At 40.2% G+C, this 15,847-nt stretch overlaps 2 protein-coding genes across 2 annotated transcripts; both read left to right on the top strand.

Annotated features, from left to right (window-relative positions):
• The first annotated feature begins 2,052 nt into the window (after positions 1 to 2,052).
• Positions 2,053 to 4,790, top strand: LOC125704511 (macrophage mannose receptor 1-like). The gene is made up of 5 exons (XM_048970131.1): positions 2,053 to 2,173; positions 2,800 to 2,850; positions 3,073 to 3,456; positions 3,867 to 4,217; positions 4,402 to 4,790. The coding sequence occupies exons 2-5, from the start codon at positions 2,817 to 2,819 to the stop codon at positions 4,632 to 4,634; spliced, it is 1,002 nt and encodes a 333-aa protein (XP_048826088.1). The 5' UTR covers positions 2,053 to 2,173; positions 2,800 to 2,816; the 3' UTR covers positions 4,635 to 4,790.
• Positions 4,791 to 11,331: 6,541 nt separating this feature from the next.
• LOC125704513 (macrophage mannose receptor 1-like) lies at positions 11,332 to 14,383 on the top strand. The gene is made up of 5 exons (XM_048970137.1): positions 11,332 to 11,417; positions 12,345 to 12,395; positions 12,618 to 13,001; positions 13,413 to 13,763; positions 13,948 to 14,383. The coding sequence occupies exons 2-5, from the start codon at positions 12,362 to 12,364 to the stop codon at positions 14,094 to 14,096; spliced, it is 918 nt and encodes a 305-aa protein (XP_048826094.1). The 5' UTR covers positions 11,332 to 11,417; positions 12,345 to 12,361; the 3' UTR covers positions 14,097 to 14,383.
• The last annotated feature ends 1,464 nt before the right edge of the window (positions 14,384 to 15,847 follow it).

Raw genomic sequence — 15,847 nt, 5'->3', positions numbered from 1 at the left:
GTCACAAGTCTTCCTTTTTCTGTGGAAAACACCTGAGGTTTGCTGTTTCTTTACAATTTGAACCATCGTGCCACTCTGAGAATATAAGCCTAGTGAGCGTGCTTTGCCTGTTAGCTATGACAACGGTTATCTTAACTCATGTTGTTTGACAATGAACCTATGAAGCTACTGCGCACAGGCTCTGGGCTGGGACTCTGAATGTTTGCCTATTTATGCTCCCTGAACTATGACAACATTTTCTTCCTTTGTTCAGATTGTCTTTCTTTCTGCATTGTGGGTCATGGCACTTTTACGATTTGATTTTACAGTGATCCCCCGCCGGAAGTTACTGTATGTTCCAGACTTATCACTGATAGGTGAAAATCCGCGATATAGAAAAACCATATAAATATATATATTTATTATAGTTTAAGCCTTAAAATACCCCTGCCACATGTTTTAAACACATTTAAACTTATTAAAACACACTTTGTAAACACATATGATATGTATATGATATATATATATATACACACACACGCACACACACACATGTCGCACGGAACCGTGATGTGTCAGGGAACAATCCGCGATATAGCGGGGGCGCGATAGTTGAACTGCGATATAGCGGGGGATCACTGTATTTTGATTATACTTTTCCATTCTCAGGCTGTCCCAACCTGCCTCCCCACTATCCATCTGAGAAAAAATTTATTTTAATTTTTAAATTTATTTTTTTTTAAGAATTTATTTGGACTAGATGTGTGTAATATTGCACATTGTAGTGTCTGAACAATGTAACCCACCAGTACAGCTTGAAAGCACAATTGTCTTTATGCTTTAAAGGTTTGGAACTCCACCGGAAGAAAAATGTCTCGCCTATTCCTCCAGGTTCATTATTAAGTGTTCAGATGGATTCATTTCATCAAAGGATTTTGAGGGATGTTTTATGTTGTTGCATATTCATTAATCACCTTCAGGTTACTTTATTGACAATGTAAATTAGATAATGCAAAAATGAGAAGAGAATTTTCATTTAAAAGGGAGTTGGTAGTCCTCCAATCCTTTCTCTTTTGTAAGGGAAAGGGTAAATACACAGAGTACTATGGATGTCTTATTTTAGGATTGTTTGTGAATATAGGATTTCACCATAAATCCCATTAATAATTACAAGCCAACTCTAATAAAAAGCCTCAAATAAACTGCAGTGCGTGATGGTGAAAGAGATTTAGAACAAAAACCAAACATTCAAACCAAAACCAGAAAATTTCAAGACTCAAGGTACTTTAAACAAGTTCAAAATAGTTTCTGAATTCTCAGTCTTGCTGAACGAGGCAAACTGTAGGCTTCAGTGAAGATGAAGTAACAAAGTAAGATGGATAGGCTTCCACAGTCAAAATGACATCAGTGGCCTGCACTACAAAGCGGGGTTACTGGTTTATCGGGGTAACTTGTCGGATTTAACTTACCACAGTTTAAACGGACTTCGTTCACTTACATTTTGCCCAGATGACCTTAAATCCGACAAGTTACCCTGATAAGCCAGTAACCCCGCTTTGTAGTACAGGCCCCAGGTCAGTGGTGTTTAGTTTCATTGCACCATGAAATTTATATAAAAATACATAAAAATTTGTCCAATGTAGGGTCATGCTTGTGTCTGGAGCCCATGCTGGTAAATATAGATCATGAATTAATACACAAGTTAGAGAGGTTTCAAAAACCTGAATAGTGAGAAGAACAATATTATAATTGTAACAAATCTAGATAAATAGTAAGCTAATTAGAACTTGCTTCCTATATAAAATACTTCCTTATAAAAATACAAAACATAATTAGCAAAAACAAAGAACAGGTTCCATGATCTAAACCCAGGAATGCCTTCTTTCAATTCTGTAAAAAAAAAAAAAATCATAAATACAGACAATGGCATATTTTTTCATCAATTAAGACATTTCCTGAAGTAAAAGACCTTCTTTGGTTAATATTATTTCTGCTTCCGTTCCAAAAAACTTTCCTTTAACATACATTATGACAGTTATGAAGCACTGAAACAGGAACTGATCACCTCTTTGGCTAACATCTGGTGTTGAAGGTTAAATAGGAGAGGGCTGGCTTGAAGATACAGAGATTAACAGAGACTCCAAAGCTGATCAAGGTTCAAGGCAAAACAATAAGGCTACCCCACAAACTTCAGGTAAGATAGAAATGTTTTTGGTCTTTGCTGGTGTGAATCAGGTTGTACAGATTTTAAGAATTAAAATTCTCAAGCATAATGAATGGACCATTGCAGTCAAATCATTTGAAGATAATATCAGTAATCCAAAGATTCCAATCAACAGGTCAATCGAATGTTATTAAAGGACTTAGTCACACAAACTAAGGCATGCACAGCAGGCCATGTAAAAATCATTTTCACTGTAATTAAAAAAATTATAACTTTGAAACAACAATCATTTATGTAAGTTTAAACACAATCATACATCTTTATTCACTTATATTAATTCAATTCAGTCAACAGAGCACAGAGCTTCAGAATATCACCAAGGTGAAACTGTGTGGGATTAGGATTGGAGATATCTGTCTTTTCATATGAAATCCAAGTGATGAGCTATTATTTTGACATTTAATAGTTTTTTGTTACACAACATAAATATATACTAGAATGCAGTTTACTTTCCCAAAAATGATTATTTTGCATGCATGAGTAACATACAGGAATACTCAGGAAAAATCACTGGTCTAAACGGAGATGCCAAGTACTCAGATCATGAATTGGTCGGACCAGCATCTTGACCCTGTTCATCCTGTGTGTTTCTTCAGGTCTGCTCTCCACAGACATGGAGCGAAGCCTCTTACTCCTGCTCATCTCAGGTGACCGGCATCTGGAAAAGTGGCATGTTTGTTTGCTAAACTTTCAGTCATTTTGTAGTACCACAATATTACAAGAACAATTTAAAAACTTAAGTGATTAAAGCTATAATGCTAGTTAATTTGCATTTTTAACAAGATCGAAAAAGAATTAACAGAAATTGAGAATTAATATAATAGTTTAAATACCTCTGTGTGTTTGTGTATTTGTACTCATGTCCACAGGCCTCTACGCATCATGTTCATGTCTCTCCCATCATTTTTACTATGTGAACATGAATAAGAACTGGACTGAGGCACAGAGGTACTGCAGAGAGAATTACGCTGATCTGGCAACCTTCGATGACATGAAGGACATGAATGAGATGCTGAAGACTTTAGGCACCAGTTATAACAAAGTGGCCTGGATTGGCCTGGAGAAAGGAAAACAGGGGAAATGGCAGTGGTCCCTGGCAGACAGGGACTTTTACAGTGATGGAGAGACTGAGTTCCGGAACTTGGATAAGAATTCGTCACAGGCTGTGAAAAATGACTGTGCACTTATGGTAAATAATGGTAAATGGCAATATTGTGACTGCAACCAAAGATTCTCATTTATGTGTTATAACGGTAAGTTTTTTTTGCAACCTTCCCTTTAAAACAATAAAACTGAAATTATATCATGAGCACATTCTGAGCCAAACACATTATAGTGAAGCTCTTCATTTGTATAATGTTTACTAGTCATCTACAATTTTTGTATAGCGATATTTAATATTTATTTTGATGAATGACATCTCATACTTTATCCAGAAGCTTAATTCCTCCATCAACCAGGCAGCATGGGGCACAAATTTCAGTGACACATTCTGGAGTAAATAACACAAAACCAAATCAAATAACGGGGGCTTTAGTTGTTTGGTCACTAAATTCCTCCAGCAACAATGCAGGAACAACGCAGAACAATGCATACAATTTCTTCTTCCTGTGGAAGGACACATACAACCACTTAAAACTATGCAAATGTTATATCTTAACAGGTACAGATCCCAAGAACAGTCAATACATCCCAGTTATATTCAATGTCACTTGGACATACGCTCAGCGTATCTGCAGATATTACTTTACAGACCTGGTCAGCATACGGAACGAAAATGAAAACGAGCTTTTACGCGAAGTCGCAGCAGGAGTGCCAATGTGGATCGGCTTGTTCAGCGATACCTGGAAATGGTCTGACAATGGGAACTCTTCATTCCGATCGTGGAGAGCAGGCCAACCGGATAATTATTACGGGAATGAGAACTGTGCCGTATCATGGTTGACGGATATGGAAAAGGGGAAAATGGGTGACAGGCCATGTAATGAAAAACATCCATTTATATGTTACAGTGGTGAGTCAGGTTTGACAGCAAAGACTACTACTACTGCTGTTGTTACTGCTAGAATTGCTCCAGATTAAGATTTAGAAAATACTTCTCTTGCATTTAGCGCTTAATTTTTTTCAAGGAAATCTTGGATTCTTTTCAACAGATGATCTACGTGATGCAACCACTTTTCTTTTTCTCTCCTTTGCAGTTATGAAACCCACGACTTCTCAACCCTCAACCATGTTACTCACTTCTACTAACCGCCCCATGACTAAGCAATCGATCACCGTGCCCTCAACAGCCGTCAAGAATAATCAGACAATGGGGGGTGGTCATGCGGCACCGCTGATTCAAGCTGCTAGTCAAGCATCTCCCCATTATCTGTTCAGGGCTCTTTTGCCTGCCTGCTCTCTTTACCTCTCACTTTTACACCTGTTGTAATGGTCCTATTTTCATCAATACCCATTTCTCACTTATGTCACTTATAAATGTTATTTCTATCTTACATACAATTTAATATGCAGAATATAGAAATGATTTGCTTGCATGAGAATCTTATGTATGTGTGAACATATTAAAAGCTTTAATGAACTAAAATATAGCATATTTCCATTCTTCTCAGTATCTGCACAGTTAGCTCTTAAGTGTCAATAGCCTTGACTTAACAGCTTACATGACATAGTTGTGTGTCTAATAAATACATTTGATGCATGGACGATATTGCCTGGTGCATTATTCCAGTATGAAAACACCCAGCAAGAGAAGGTCCGAGTTATTTGTTTTGACATGTTTTCCTGAATATTATGTTGGAGGTATTCCAGATCTTCCAGAACTGAGTTGAATAAACCTAACAAAACATATCCAACGAAAAACACCCAGAAAAACTGATTAGGATTACAGAAAGTAAGGTTAATCCACTCTGAGTAGGTTAGTCCTGACTGAAGCAGGTTTTCGTGGAACAATGAAAAGCCGTCATCGGTGGGGACTCAAAGAAGGATCCACCATGGCAACCCAGCTTTGCGCTGCACTGTATTCAATTTGAGCTGGAAATATTAATGACTTTACATGCATACAAAAATAACAATTCTACAATAATTTTATAAAATATTTTACTGACCTGTGTAACCTAAAACAATTTGTAATATAACAGATGGAATATTTACCATAAATGGTTCACTCTAAGTACATTGTGCTGTGTGTTTATCGTAATATATTTAAGGTAGGTACAAGGCAACTGGAACCAAAGCGAGAAAGAATTAAATATAAAAACATAATTCAAAATGGCAAGAATAAGTTGCTTATTTGTAATTCATCTAAGCATTTGTCTAACTGTAGACTTTGGCTAATAGGTAATTATATTCCATAGCCAAGAGGAACACAGCGAGGCCCATGTCACAGCTCAGCACCGCCTGTCCCCCAAAGCACAAAAGGTGTCGGTCTCCCAGTAACTGAAGGCATCCTGTGAGGTGGCTCTTCAGAGGCAGCAACACCCCAGCATCCAAGTTCCTACACAATGAGTAGGTTTGTCACATTCACCATGAAATTTTACCGTTTTGGTATTGGGGAGGGGAGTGGTAGCTTCCTAGTACTTTTGGCATAATTGACTTTTAAATCTAAAGGCTGATTGATGTTTCTGTGTTGACACAGAGTTTACGCCACGCCCCACACAAATGGCCTACACTGTTATTGAGCATGTATACTTGTGCATGATCTGCGTTGCCATGACGCGTAATCATAGCTCTGGAGAGGTGCACGTCAGTGTACGGCACAGAGTACACGGCCATGCCATACCTACGGGGTACACGCCCATGCCATACCTACGGGGTACATGCTCATGCCATACCTACGGGGTACACGGCCATGCCATACCTACGGGGTACACGCCCATGCCATACCTACGGGGTACACGCTCATGCCATACCTACGGGGTACACGCCCATGCCATACCTACGGGGTACACGGCCATGCCATACCTACGGGGTACACGGCCATGCCATACCTACAGGGTACACGGCAATGCCATACCTACGGGGTACACGGCCATGCCATACCTACGGGGTACATGCCCATGCCATACCTACGGGGTACACGCCCATGCCATACCTACGGGGTACACGCCCATGCCATACCTACGGGGTACACGCCCATGCCATACCTACGGAGTACACGCCCATGCCATACCTACAGGGTACACGGCAATGCCATACCTACGGGGTACATGCCCATGCCATACCTACGGGGTACATGCCCATGCCATACCTACGGGGTACACGCCCATGCCATACCTACGGGGTACACGGCAATGCCATACCTACGGGGTACACGCCCATGCCATACCTACGGGGTACACGCCCATGCCATACCTACGGGGTACATGCCCATGCCATACCTACCTCATATCAACAACGTAGCTAGATCCTACACAGAAGTATAAATCAGCCTTAACTGTCATTCACTTACTTCATGAGTGGTAGCATTATCGGTCCAGATACTGTATGCATATGTTACGTAAATTAAAATACTTTTTACATATTCCCTCAACTGCTTACAAACCTTCACTGAATTTGTAAAGCAATCAGCTGAGCATGCAAGCCATGAACGTTGTCCCCACAGTTATAAACACATTAATGTTGTTTCAGCACAGTTGACAATGACGCATGTTTCGCAATACTCACATCTTAGCATAGTTGCACAAATAACATGCTAGTCCGTTCCTTTTGAAGAAACAGTTCAATCAGCAATCAGAACCTGAATTGAGTTTTTGTAAGTAAACATGACAGAAAGAGACAGAGAACAAAAGGTAAAATTCCAGAGGAGAAGAGGTAGAGGAAGAAGCAGAGAACAAGGAAGAAGCAGATAATCATGTTCTCTGGTTTATGTATCAGGACAAATAAAAAAAATCATCTGGTCATTACCAGGTTCTAAAATTATTTAAATCTAACCTCAGGTGTAAATCAACACCAACAGATTCCACTGTGTCATTATTTATTTAACAAAAATGAAGCCAAAATGGAGAAGCCATTTGTGTCAATAGCTTGTAGAACCTCCAGTAGCAGCAATAACTTGAATTAATCACTTTCTGTGTGACTCTATCAGTCTCTCACATCGTTGTGGAGGGATTTTGACCCACTTTTCTTTATAATATTTATTCAGGTCATTGTGGTCTGTGGGCATTCGTTTATGCACAGCCCTCTTAAGGTCCTGCCACAGCACTTCAATCAGGTTGAGGCCTGGACTTTGACTGAGCCATTACACCATCTTGATCCTTTTATTTTTCATCCCATCTGTTGTAGATGTGCTGGTGTGCTTGGGATCGTTGTCCTGTTTCATGACCTAATTCTGGCCGAACTTTAGCTGTCTAATAGATGGCCTCACATTTGACTCTATGATACTTTTAGGGGACAGCGTGTGGTGCAGTGGGCTAAGCCTGTGTGCCTGTAAGCAGCAGGTCACAGGTTCAAACTCAGCCACAGCATGTCTGTGGCTCCTTGAGCAAGGCCTGTAACTCCCAGCTCCCTGGGCACCATTGCGGGTGGCAGCCCTTCGCAGACAGCTTACTCTACATGGAGCAAGCTGAGGGATCAATAAAGTATCAATTATTATTATTATTATTATATGGAAGAGTTCATGGTCAACTCAATGGCTGTAAAACAAGGCCAAATCATCAACACACTTGACAGTTGGTATGAGGTGTTTGTGGTAACATGCTGTGTTTGGTTTTCGCCAAACGTGGAGCTGTTCATTATGGCCAAACCTACCCAAAGGACACTGTTCCAGGAGTCTTGTGGTTTGTTTAGATGCAACTTTGCAAATGGAAGCCATGCTGCCATGTTCCTTTTAGAGAGAAGAGGCTTTCTCTTGCGAACCCTTCCAAACAAGCCATTCTTGTTCAGTCTTTTTCTAATTGCACTTAGCATTTAACATGCTAACTGCGGGCTATAGAGTCTGAGATGTAGCTCTTGGTTTTTTTTTTTTTTTTGCAGTTTCTCTGACCTTGGAGTGAATATTCTGGGAAACTAACTCCTGGGAAGATTGGCAGCTGAGGTTTCAGTAACCATGGGTTCAGTTATCCAAAAAATATAGTAGAATGTGTAACAGTATGTTTTTTCATTCTTCCTTCATCATCTGAGTGGTATAAAAGCATTATTTTCATTGCTTAATTATCCCTTGATACATATTTTTCATTGTTGTATCCTCTCTTGAGAATTAAACTTAAAGAGTCACTTTCATACTCAGAGAGTACAGACCTGTACAGAACAGTATTTTACAATGTATTTACTGATATATTACTGTGCATAATTTATCAATTACCATATGTAAGTATACAAAAATCATGTTAGGCCTATATATGCAGTCCGTAGTTGGTTTACCATTGCCCATGGTAAGTCTTAGAACATACCACCTGTGACCAAAGGGGGGCATTACCGTACCTTACTTGTATGCATGTGTATATTTTCATGAAATTCATTTTATACAGGGCTGCTAACTTTGGTCAGCTGACTGAAGTGAATAGTCTGTAGGGTTTGCAAACTACCTCAATGCTTATAATGTAGCTAATTTTAGGTTTATAATGGAATAATATATATTTTTCGTAAGATTTCATGTGTGAGTGAGAGTCTGAAAGTGAGTGTCATGCCAGATGTAGGGGAGTTGGCAGCCCCGTTCATATCTGATCTACATGGTCAACTTCATTATAAAGTGACAGAATAATGCCATCAGTTTTACTTTTTATGTGTATGTTTGAAACAGGTGTCAGAATGTGCAGTCCGTCAGGCAGCTGGTAATATTGTTAAACAGGAGGTGGCGTCTACCCCAATAAAGGTAGCTATTGTTGACAAATTCTTAAAATCAATATCTGTTATTTTTATTACAAACCTTATTTAATATACAGATATAAATACACAAAAATCTTTACATATTTCTCAGCAGAGCATCTGGAAAGGTAAAAAGCTCTTACTGACTGAAGCTGAATTATTATCACTGAAAATCAGCATGCTCACAAACATATCCAGAATGATATGTATATTTTTATCATCACATGAAATGAATTCTATCGGCCATAATAATAGTTCTTTTAATATGAATGTACGTGTACTGCATTTTTCAGGTCACGCCTTCATTTGAGTTGCTCAGCATGGACCTAATAGGTAAACTCAGTACCTCGATGTCATAGTGGATCACCTGACAAAATGGCCAGGAGCCTATCCCTCCTGTACCAAAACGGCAGCTAAGGCGACTGGATTTATAATAAAATTTGCCCATCAGCTTGAGGCTCTGAAAAGGATATTGACAGATTAAGGAAGAAGTTTGTAAATGCGTATTGTTCTGAAAATGCTTGAAAAAAATAAAACCTTGAAATATGTGTTTTGGTCTATGCTTCAATTACAAAAATATGTTACTATTGTAAAGGCAGGTGTCCCATCCAGCCTCCTTCCATGGCCAGTACTACAGCTCAGGTTTGTGCAGCAGATACAGACAGTTCTTTTGGTCAGACATCTAATAATGATCTGAACTTATGGCAACACACATTTTCTAGTCAGGGACAGGATATGCTGGCTGAGCACCTTTCCGACCCTGTGCTTTCAGAAGTGTACACGTGGGTAAAGAAACGCAAACAACCTTGTCTTAGACACATTAAAGAGGCGATGCAAAGAAAACTATGGTGGCAGTTCCCAAAGCTCATACTTTGTAATGACTTGCTCTGTTCGTAAAGCTCAAGTTGCACCAGGGAAGCCAGCAGTCTTTCAAGTGCTAATTCCCAAATCACTCACCAATGAAATAATGAGCACTCTACATGGTAATCTATGCTCTGGCCATTACAGCTCTGATCGGACGTTCAAAAAAGCTCTTTCTTTGTGCTACTGGCCAAACATGAGGTCTGATATTGACAAGTTTTGTGATTTGTGTGAGATATGTGAGGCTTATAGGAAACCAGTACCATGGCATAGAGCTCCCTTACGATCCCTACAGGCAGATAGACCATTTTACTTTGTGTGTACGGATATTACTGAGCTACCTTTGACATCGCAAGGATATCGATATGTGCTGGTAGTACAAGACCACTTTACGAAATATGTCAAGGCATTTCCTATGTCTGATCAAAAAGCTTCTACTGTGGCATGACTGTTGTGTGAACAGTACATCCCTACATCCCTGAAGACGGAGTTCCGGAGGAGCTGTTTTCGGATCAGGGAAGACAGTATGAATCGGAAAACATCCAGGCAATGTGTCAGTGACTAAACATCAAAAAGAAAAGGACCCCACCTTACCACCCTCGTGGGAATGGGATGGTTGAGAGATTTAATAGGACTTTGAAAGATCAGTTGGCAAAACTTGTTCATCAACATGACGGTGAATGGGATCACTATTTGCCAGCAGTGGATAAGGGAAATATATGACGCTTTGGGAGCGGAGTGATAGAGTTCTTGTTAGGAGCCGGGACTATTTGTCTGTATGGGCGTGAAAAATAATGGGGAAGTCAGTCAGTCTCTTCCCCAGTCTAGCACGGTATGTTGTCTCCACGTCGCCTCTGTGCCCACGGCCTGAAACATAGTTAACGCTGCAGTTCCCAAAGTCAGCGTTGCAATATGAAATCCAAGTGATGAGCTATTATTTTGACATTTAATAGTTTTTTGTTACAAAACATAAATATATACTAGAATGCAGTTTACTTTCACAAAAATGATTATCTTGCATGCATGAGTGACATACAGGAATACTTGAAAATCACTGGTCTAAACGGAGATGCCAAGCTTCTACTGTGGCATGACTGTTGTGTGAACAGTACATCCCTACATCCCTGAACACGGAGTTCCGGAGGAGCTGTTTTCGGATCAGGGAAGACAGTATGAATCGGAAAACATCCAGGCAATGTGTCAGTGACTAAACATCAAAAAGAAAAGGACCCCACCTTACCACCCTCGTGGGAATGGGATGGTTGAGAGATTTAATAGGACTTTGAAAGATCAGTTGGCAAAACTTGTTCATCAACATGGCGGTGAATGGGATCACTATTTGCCAGCAGTGGTTCTCTCCTTTAACTCCACACCACACTCTGTCACTGGATACTCACCTTATTTTCTTGCTCATGGCAGAGAGCCTCGCCTACCGACTGCCGTGTCTCTTGCTGATCCAGGGGAGCCACTAACGCCACAGACCTGGTAAAGCAGCTTGACGTGGTTTTTCAAACTGTTCACTCCCATCGTGAGGAACAGAGACTTAAACGTGAGTACTACTTTAAGAAACATATGCGGTTTAAACCTTATCAATGTGGAAAGCTTGTGTGGATTGATGATCCCACTGCTCAGAGGAAGAAACTTGAGCCAAACTGGACTGGACCTTATAAAATTGTCTCGTCAGATGACACGGGACTGCTCTATAAGCTTTTGGATTTAAGACATTCTCAAGCTGGAGTGAAAGTTATTCACTATGATTGTCTGAAACCGTATCGCTCCACCTGGGATGAACCTTTAGCAAGAGTAAACCAATCAGTGGTTCCTCAGCATATGGACACTCGCCCTGCTTATACAGCATTATCTGGTATTTTTCTGTTTGACTTTGGAGATGTGATTTATTATATATTTTTTAAATTCTGAAATGAGGACATTTCATTTTGAAGAGGGGGATGAATGTAAGAGGATATTTATTTTCATTAAGATTAATTACTTTATAATTTCATGTTTATTTTAGTATTGATCCTTTTATATATTACCTAAAGATAAGGGAACTATATGACGCTTTGGGAGCGGAGTGATATAGTTCTTGTTAGGAGCCAGTACTATTTGTCTGTATGGGCGTGAAAAATAATGGGGAAGTCAGTCAGTCTCTTCCCCAGTCTAGCACGGTATGTTGTCTCCGCGTCGCCTCTGTGCCCACGGCCTGAAACATAGTTAACGCTGCAGTTCCCAAAGTCAGCGTTGCAATATGAAATCCAAGTGATGAGCTATTATTTTGACATTTAATAGTTTTTTGTTACAAAACATAAATATATACTAGAATGCAGTTTACTTTCACAAAAATGATTATCTTGCATGCATGAGTGACATACAGGAATACTTGAAAATCACTGGTCTAAACGGAGATGCCAAGTACTCAGATCATGAATTGGTCGGACCAGCATCTTGACCCTGTTCATCCTGTGTGTTTCTTTAGGTCTGCTCTCCACAGACATGGAGCGAAGTCTCTTACTCCTGCTCATCTCAGGTGACCGGCATCTGGAAAAGTGGCATGTTTGTTTGCTAAACTTTCAGTCATTTTGTAGTACCACAATATTACAAGAACAATTTAAAAACTTAAGTGATTAAAGCTATAATGCTAGTTAATTTGCATTTTTAACAAGATCGAAAAAGAATTAGCAGAAATTCAGAATTAATATAATAGTTTAAATACCTCTGTGTGTTTGTGTATTTGTACTCATGTCCACAGGCCTCTACGCATCATGTTCATGTCTCTCCCATCATTTTTACTATGTGAACATGAATAAGAACTGGACTGAGGCACAGAGGTACTGCAGAGTGAATTACGCTGATCTGGCAACCTTCGATGACATGAAGGACATGAATGAGATGCTGAAGACTTTAGGCACCAGTTATAACAAAGTGGCCTGGATTGGCCTGGAGAAAGGAAAACAGGGGAAATGGCAGTGGTCCCTGGCAGACAGGGACTTTTACAGTGATGGAGAGACTGAGTTCCGGAACTTGGATAAGAATTCGTCACAGGCTGTGAAAAATGACTGTGCACTTATGGTAAATAATGGTAAATGGCAATATTGTGACTGCAACCAAAGATTCTCATTTATGTGTTATAACGGTAAGTTTTTTTTGCAACCTTCCCTTTAAAACAATAAAACTGAAATTATATCATGAGCACATTCTGAGCCAAACACATTATAGTGAAGCTCTTCATTTATATAATGTTTACTAGTCATCTACAAGTTTTTGTATAGCGATATTTAATATTTATTTTGATGAATGACATCTCATACTTTATCCAGAAGCTTAATTCCTCCATCAACCAGGCAGCATGGGGCACAAATTTCAGTGACACATTCTGGAGTAAATAACACAAAACCAAATGAAATAACGGGGGCTTTAGTTGTTTGGTCACTAAATTCCTCCAGCAACAATGCAGGAACAACGCAGAACAATGCATACAATTTCTTCTTCCTGTGGAAGGACACATACGACCACTTAAAACTATGCAAATGTTATATCTTAACAGGTACAGATCCCAAGAACAGTCAATACATCCCAGTTATATTCAATGTCACTTGGACAGACGCTCAGCGTATCTGCAGATATTACTTTACAGACCTGGTCAGCATACGGAACGAAAATGAAAACGAGCTTTTACGCGAAGTCGCAGCAGGAGTGCCAATGTGGATCGGCTTGTTCAGCGATACCTGGAAATGGTCTGACAATGGGAACTCTTCATTCCGATCGTGGAGAGCAGGCCAACCGGATAATTATTTCGGGATTGAGAACTGTGCCGTATCATGGTTGACGGATATGGAAAAGGGGAAAATGGGTGACAGGCCATGTAATGAAAAACATCCATTTATATGTTACAGTGGTGAGTCAGGTTTGACAGCAAAGACTACTACTACTGCTGTTGTTACTGCTAGAATTGCTCCAGATTAAGATTTAGAAAATACTTCTCTTGCATTTAGCGCTTAATTTTTTTCAAGGAAATCTTGGATTCTTTTCAACAGATGATCTACGTGATGCAACCACTTTTCTTTTTCTCTCCTTTGCAGTTATGAAACCCACGACTTCTCAACCCTCAACCATGTTACTCACTTCTACTATCCGCCCCATGACTAAGCAATCGATCACCGTGCCCTCAACAGCCGTCAAGAAGAATCAGACAACGGGGGGTGGTCATGCGGCTGATTCAAGCTGCTAGTCAAGCATCTCCCCATTATCTGTTCAGGGCTCTTTTGCCTGCCTGCTCTCTTTACCTCTCACTTTTACACCTGTTGTAATGGTCCTATTTTCATCAATACCCATTTCTCACTTATCTGACTTATAAATGTTATTTCTATCTTACATACAATTTAATATGCAGAATATAGAAATGATTTGCTTGCATGAGAATCTTATGTATGTGTGAACATATTAAAAGCTTTAATGAACTAAAATATAGCATATTTCCATTCTTCTCAGTATCTGCACAGTTAGCTCTTAAGTGTCAATAGCCTTGACTTAACAGCTTACATAACATAGTTGTGTGTCTAATAAATACATTTGATGCATGGACGATATTGCCTGGTGCATTATTCCAGTATGAAAACTTCCAGCAAGAGAAGGTCCGAGTTATTTGTTTTGACATGTTTTCCAGAATATTATGTTGGAGGTATTCCAGATCTTCCAGAACTGAGTTGAATAAACCTAACAAAACATATCCAACGAAAAACACCCAGAAAAACTGATTAGGATTACAGAAAGTGAGGTTAATCCACTCTGAGTAGGTTAGTCCTGACTGAAGCAGGTTTTCGTGGAACAATGAAAAGCCGTCATCGGTGGGGACTCAAAGAAGGATCCACCATGGCAACCCAGCTTTGCGCTGCACTGTATTCAATTTGAGCTGGAAATATTAATGACTTTACATGCATACAAAAATAACAATTCTACAATAATTTTATAAAATATTTTACTGACCTGTGTAACCTAAAACAATTTGTAATATAACAGATGGAATATTTACCATACATGGTTCACTCTAAGTACATTGTGCTGTGTGTTTATCGTAATATATTTAAGGTAGGTACAAGGCAACTGGAACCAAAGCGAGAAAGAATTAAATATAAAAACATAATTCAAACTGGCAAGAATAAGCTGCTTATTTGTAATTCATCTAAGCATTTGTCTAACTGTAGACTTTGGCTAATAGGAACACAGCGAGGCCCATGTCACAGCTCAGCACCGCCTGTCCCCCAAAGCACAAAAGGTGTCGGTCTCCCAGTAACTGAAGGCATCCTGTGAGGTGGCTCTTCAGAGGCAGCAACACCCCAGGATCCAAGGTCCTACACAATGAGTAGGTTTGTCACATTCACCATGAAATTTGACCTTTTTGGTATTGGGGAGGGGAGTGGTAGCTTCCTAGTACTTTTGGCATAATTGACTTTTAAATCTAAAGGCTGATTGATGTTTCTGTGTTGACACAGAGTTTACGCCACGCCCCACACAAATGGCCTACACTGTTATTGAGCAAGTATACTTGTGCATGATCTGCGTTGCCATGACGCGTAATCATAGCTCTGGAGAGGCGCACGTCAGTGTACGGCACAGAGTACACGCCCATGCCATACCTACGGGGTACACGGCCATGCCATACCTACGGGGTACACGGCCATGCCATACCTACGGGGTACACAGCCATGCCATACCTACGGGGTACACTCCCATCCCATACCTACGGGGTACATGCCCATGCCATACCTACGGGGGACACGGCCATGCCATACCTACGGGGTACACGGCCATGCCATACCTACAGGGTACACGCCCATGCCATACATACGCGGTACACGCCCATGCCATACCTACGGGGTACACGGCCATGCCATACCTATGGGGTACACGCCCATGCCATACCTACGGGGTACACAGCAATGCCATACCTATGGGGTACACGCCCATGCCATACCTACGGGG

Source organism: Brienomyrus brachyistius, chromosome 12 (assembly GCF_023856365.1).
Source record: "Brienomyrus brachyistius isolate T26 chromosome 12, BBRACH_0.4, whole genome shotgun sequence".
Lineage (NCBI taxonomy): Eukaryota > Metazoa > Chordata > Actinopteri > Osteoglossiformes > Mormyridae > Brienomyrus > Brienomyrus brachyistius.
This window is presented reverse-complemented; position numbering and strand designations above follow the sequence as displayed.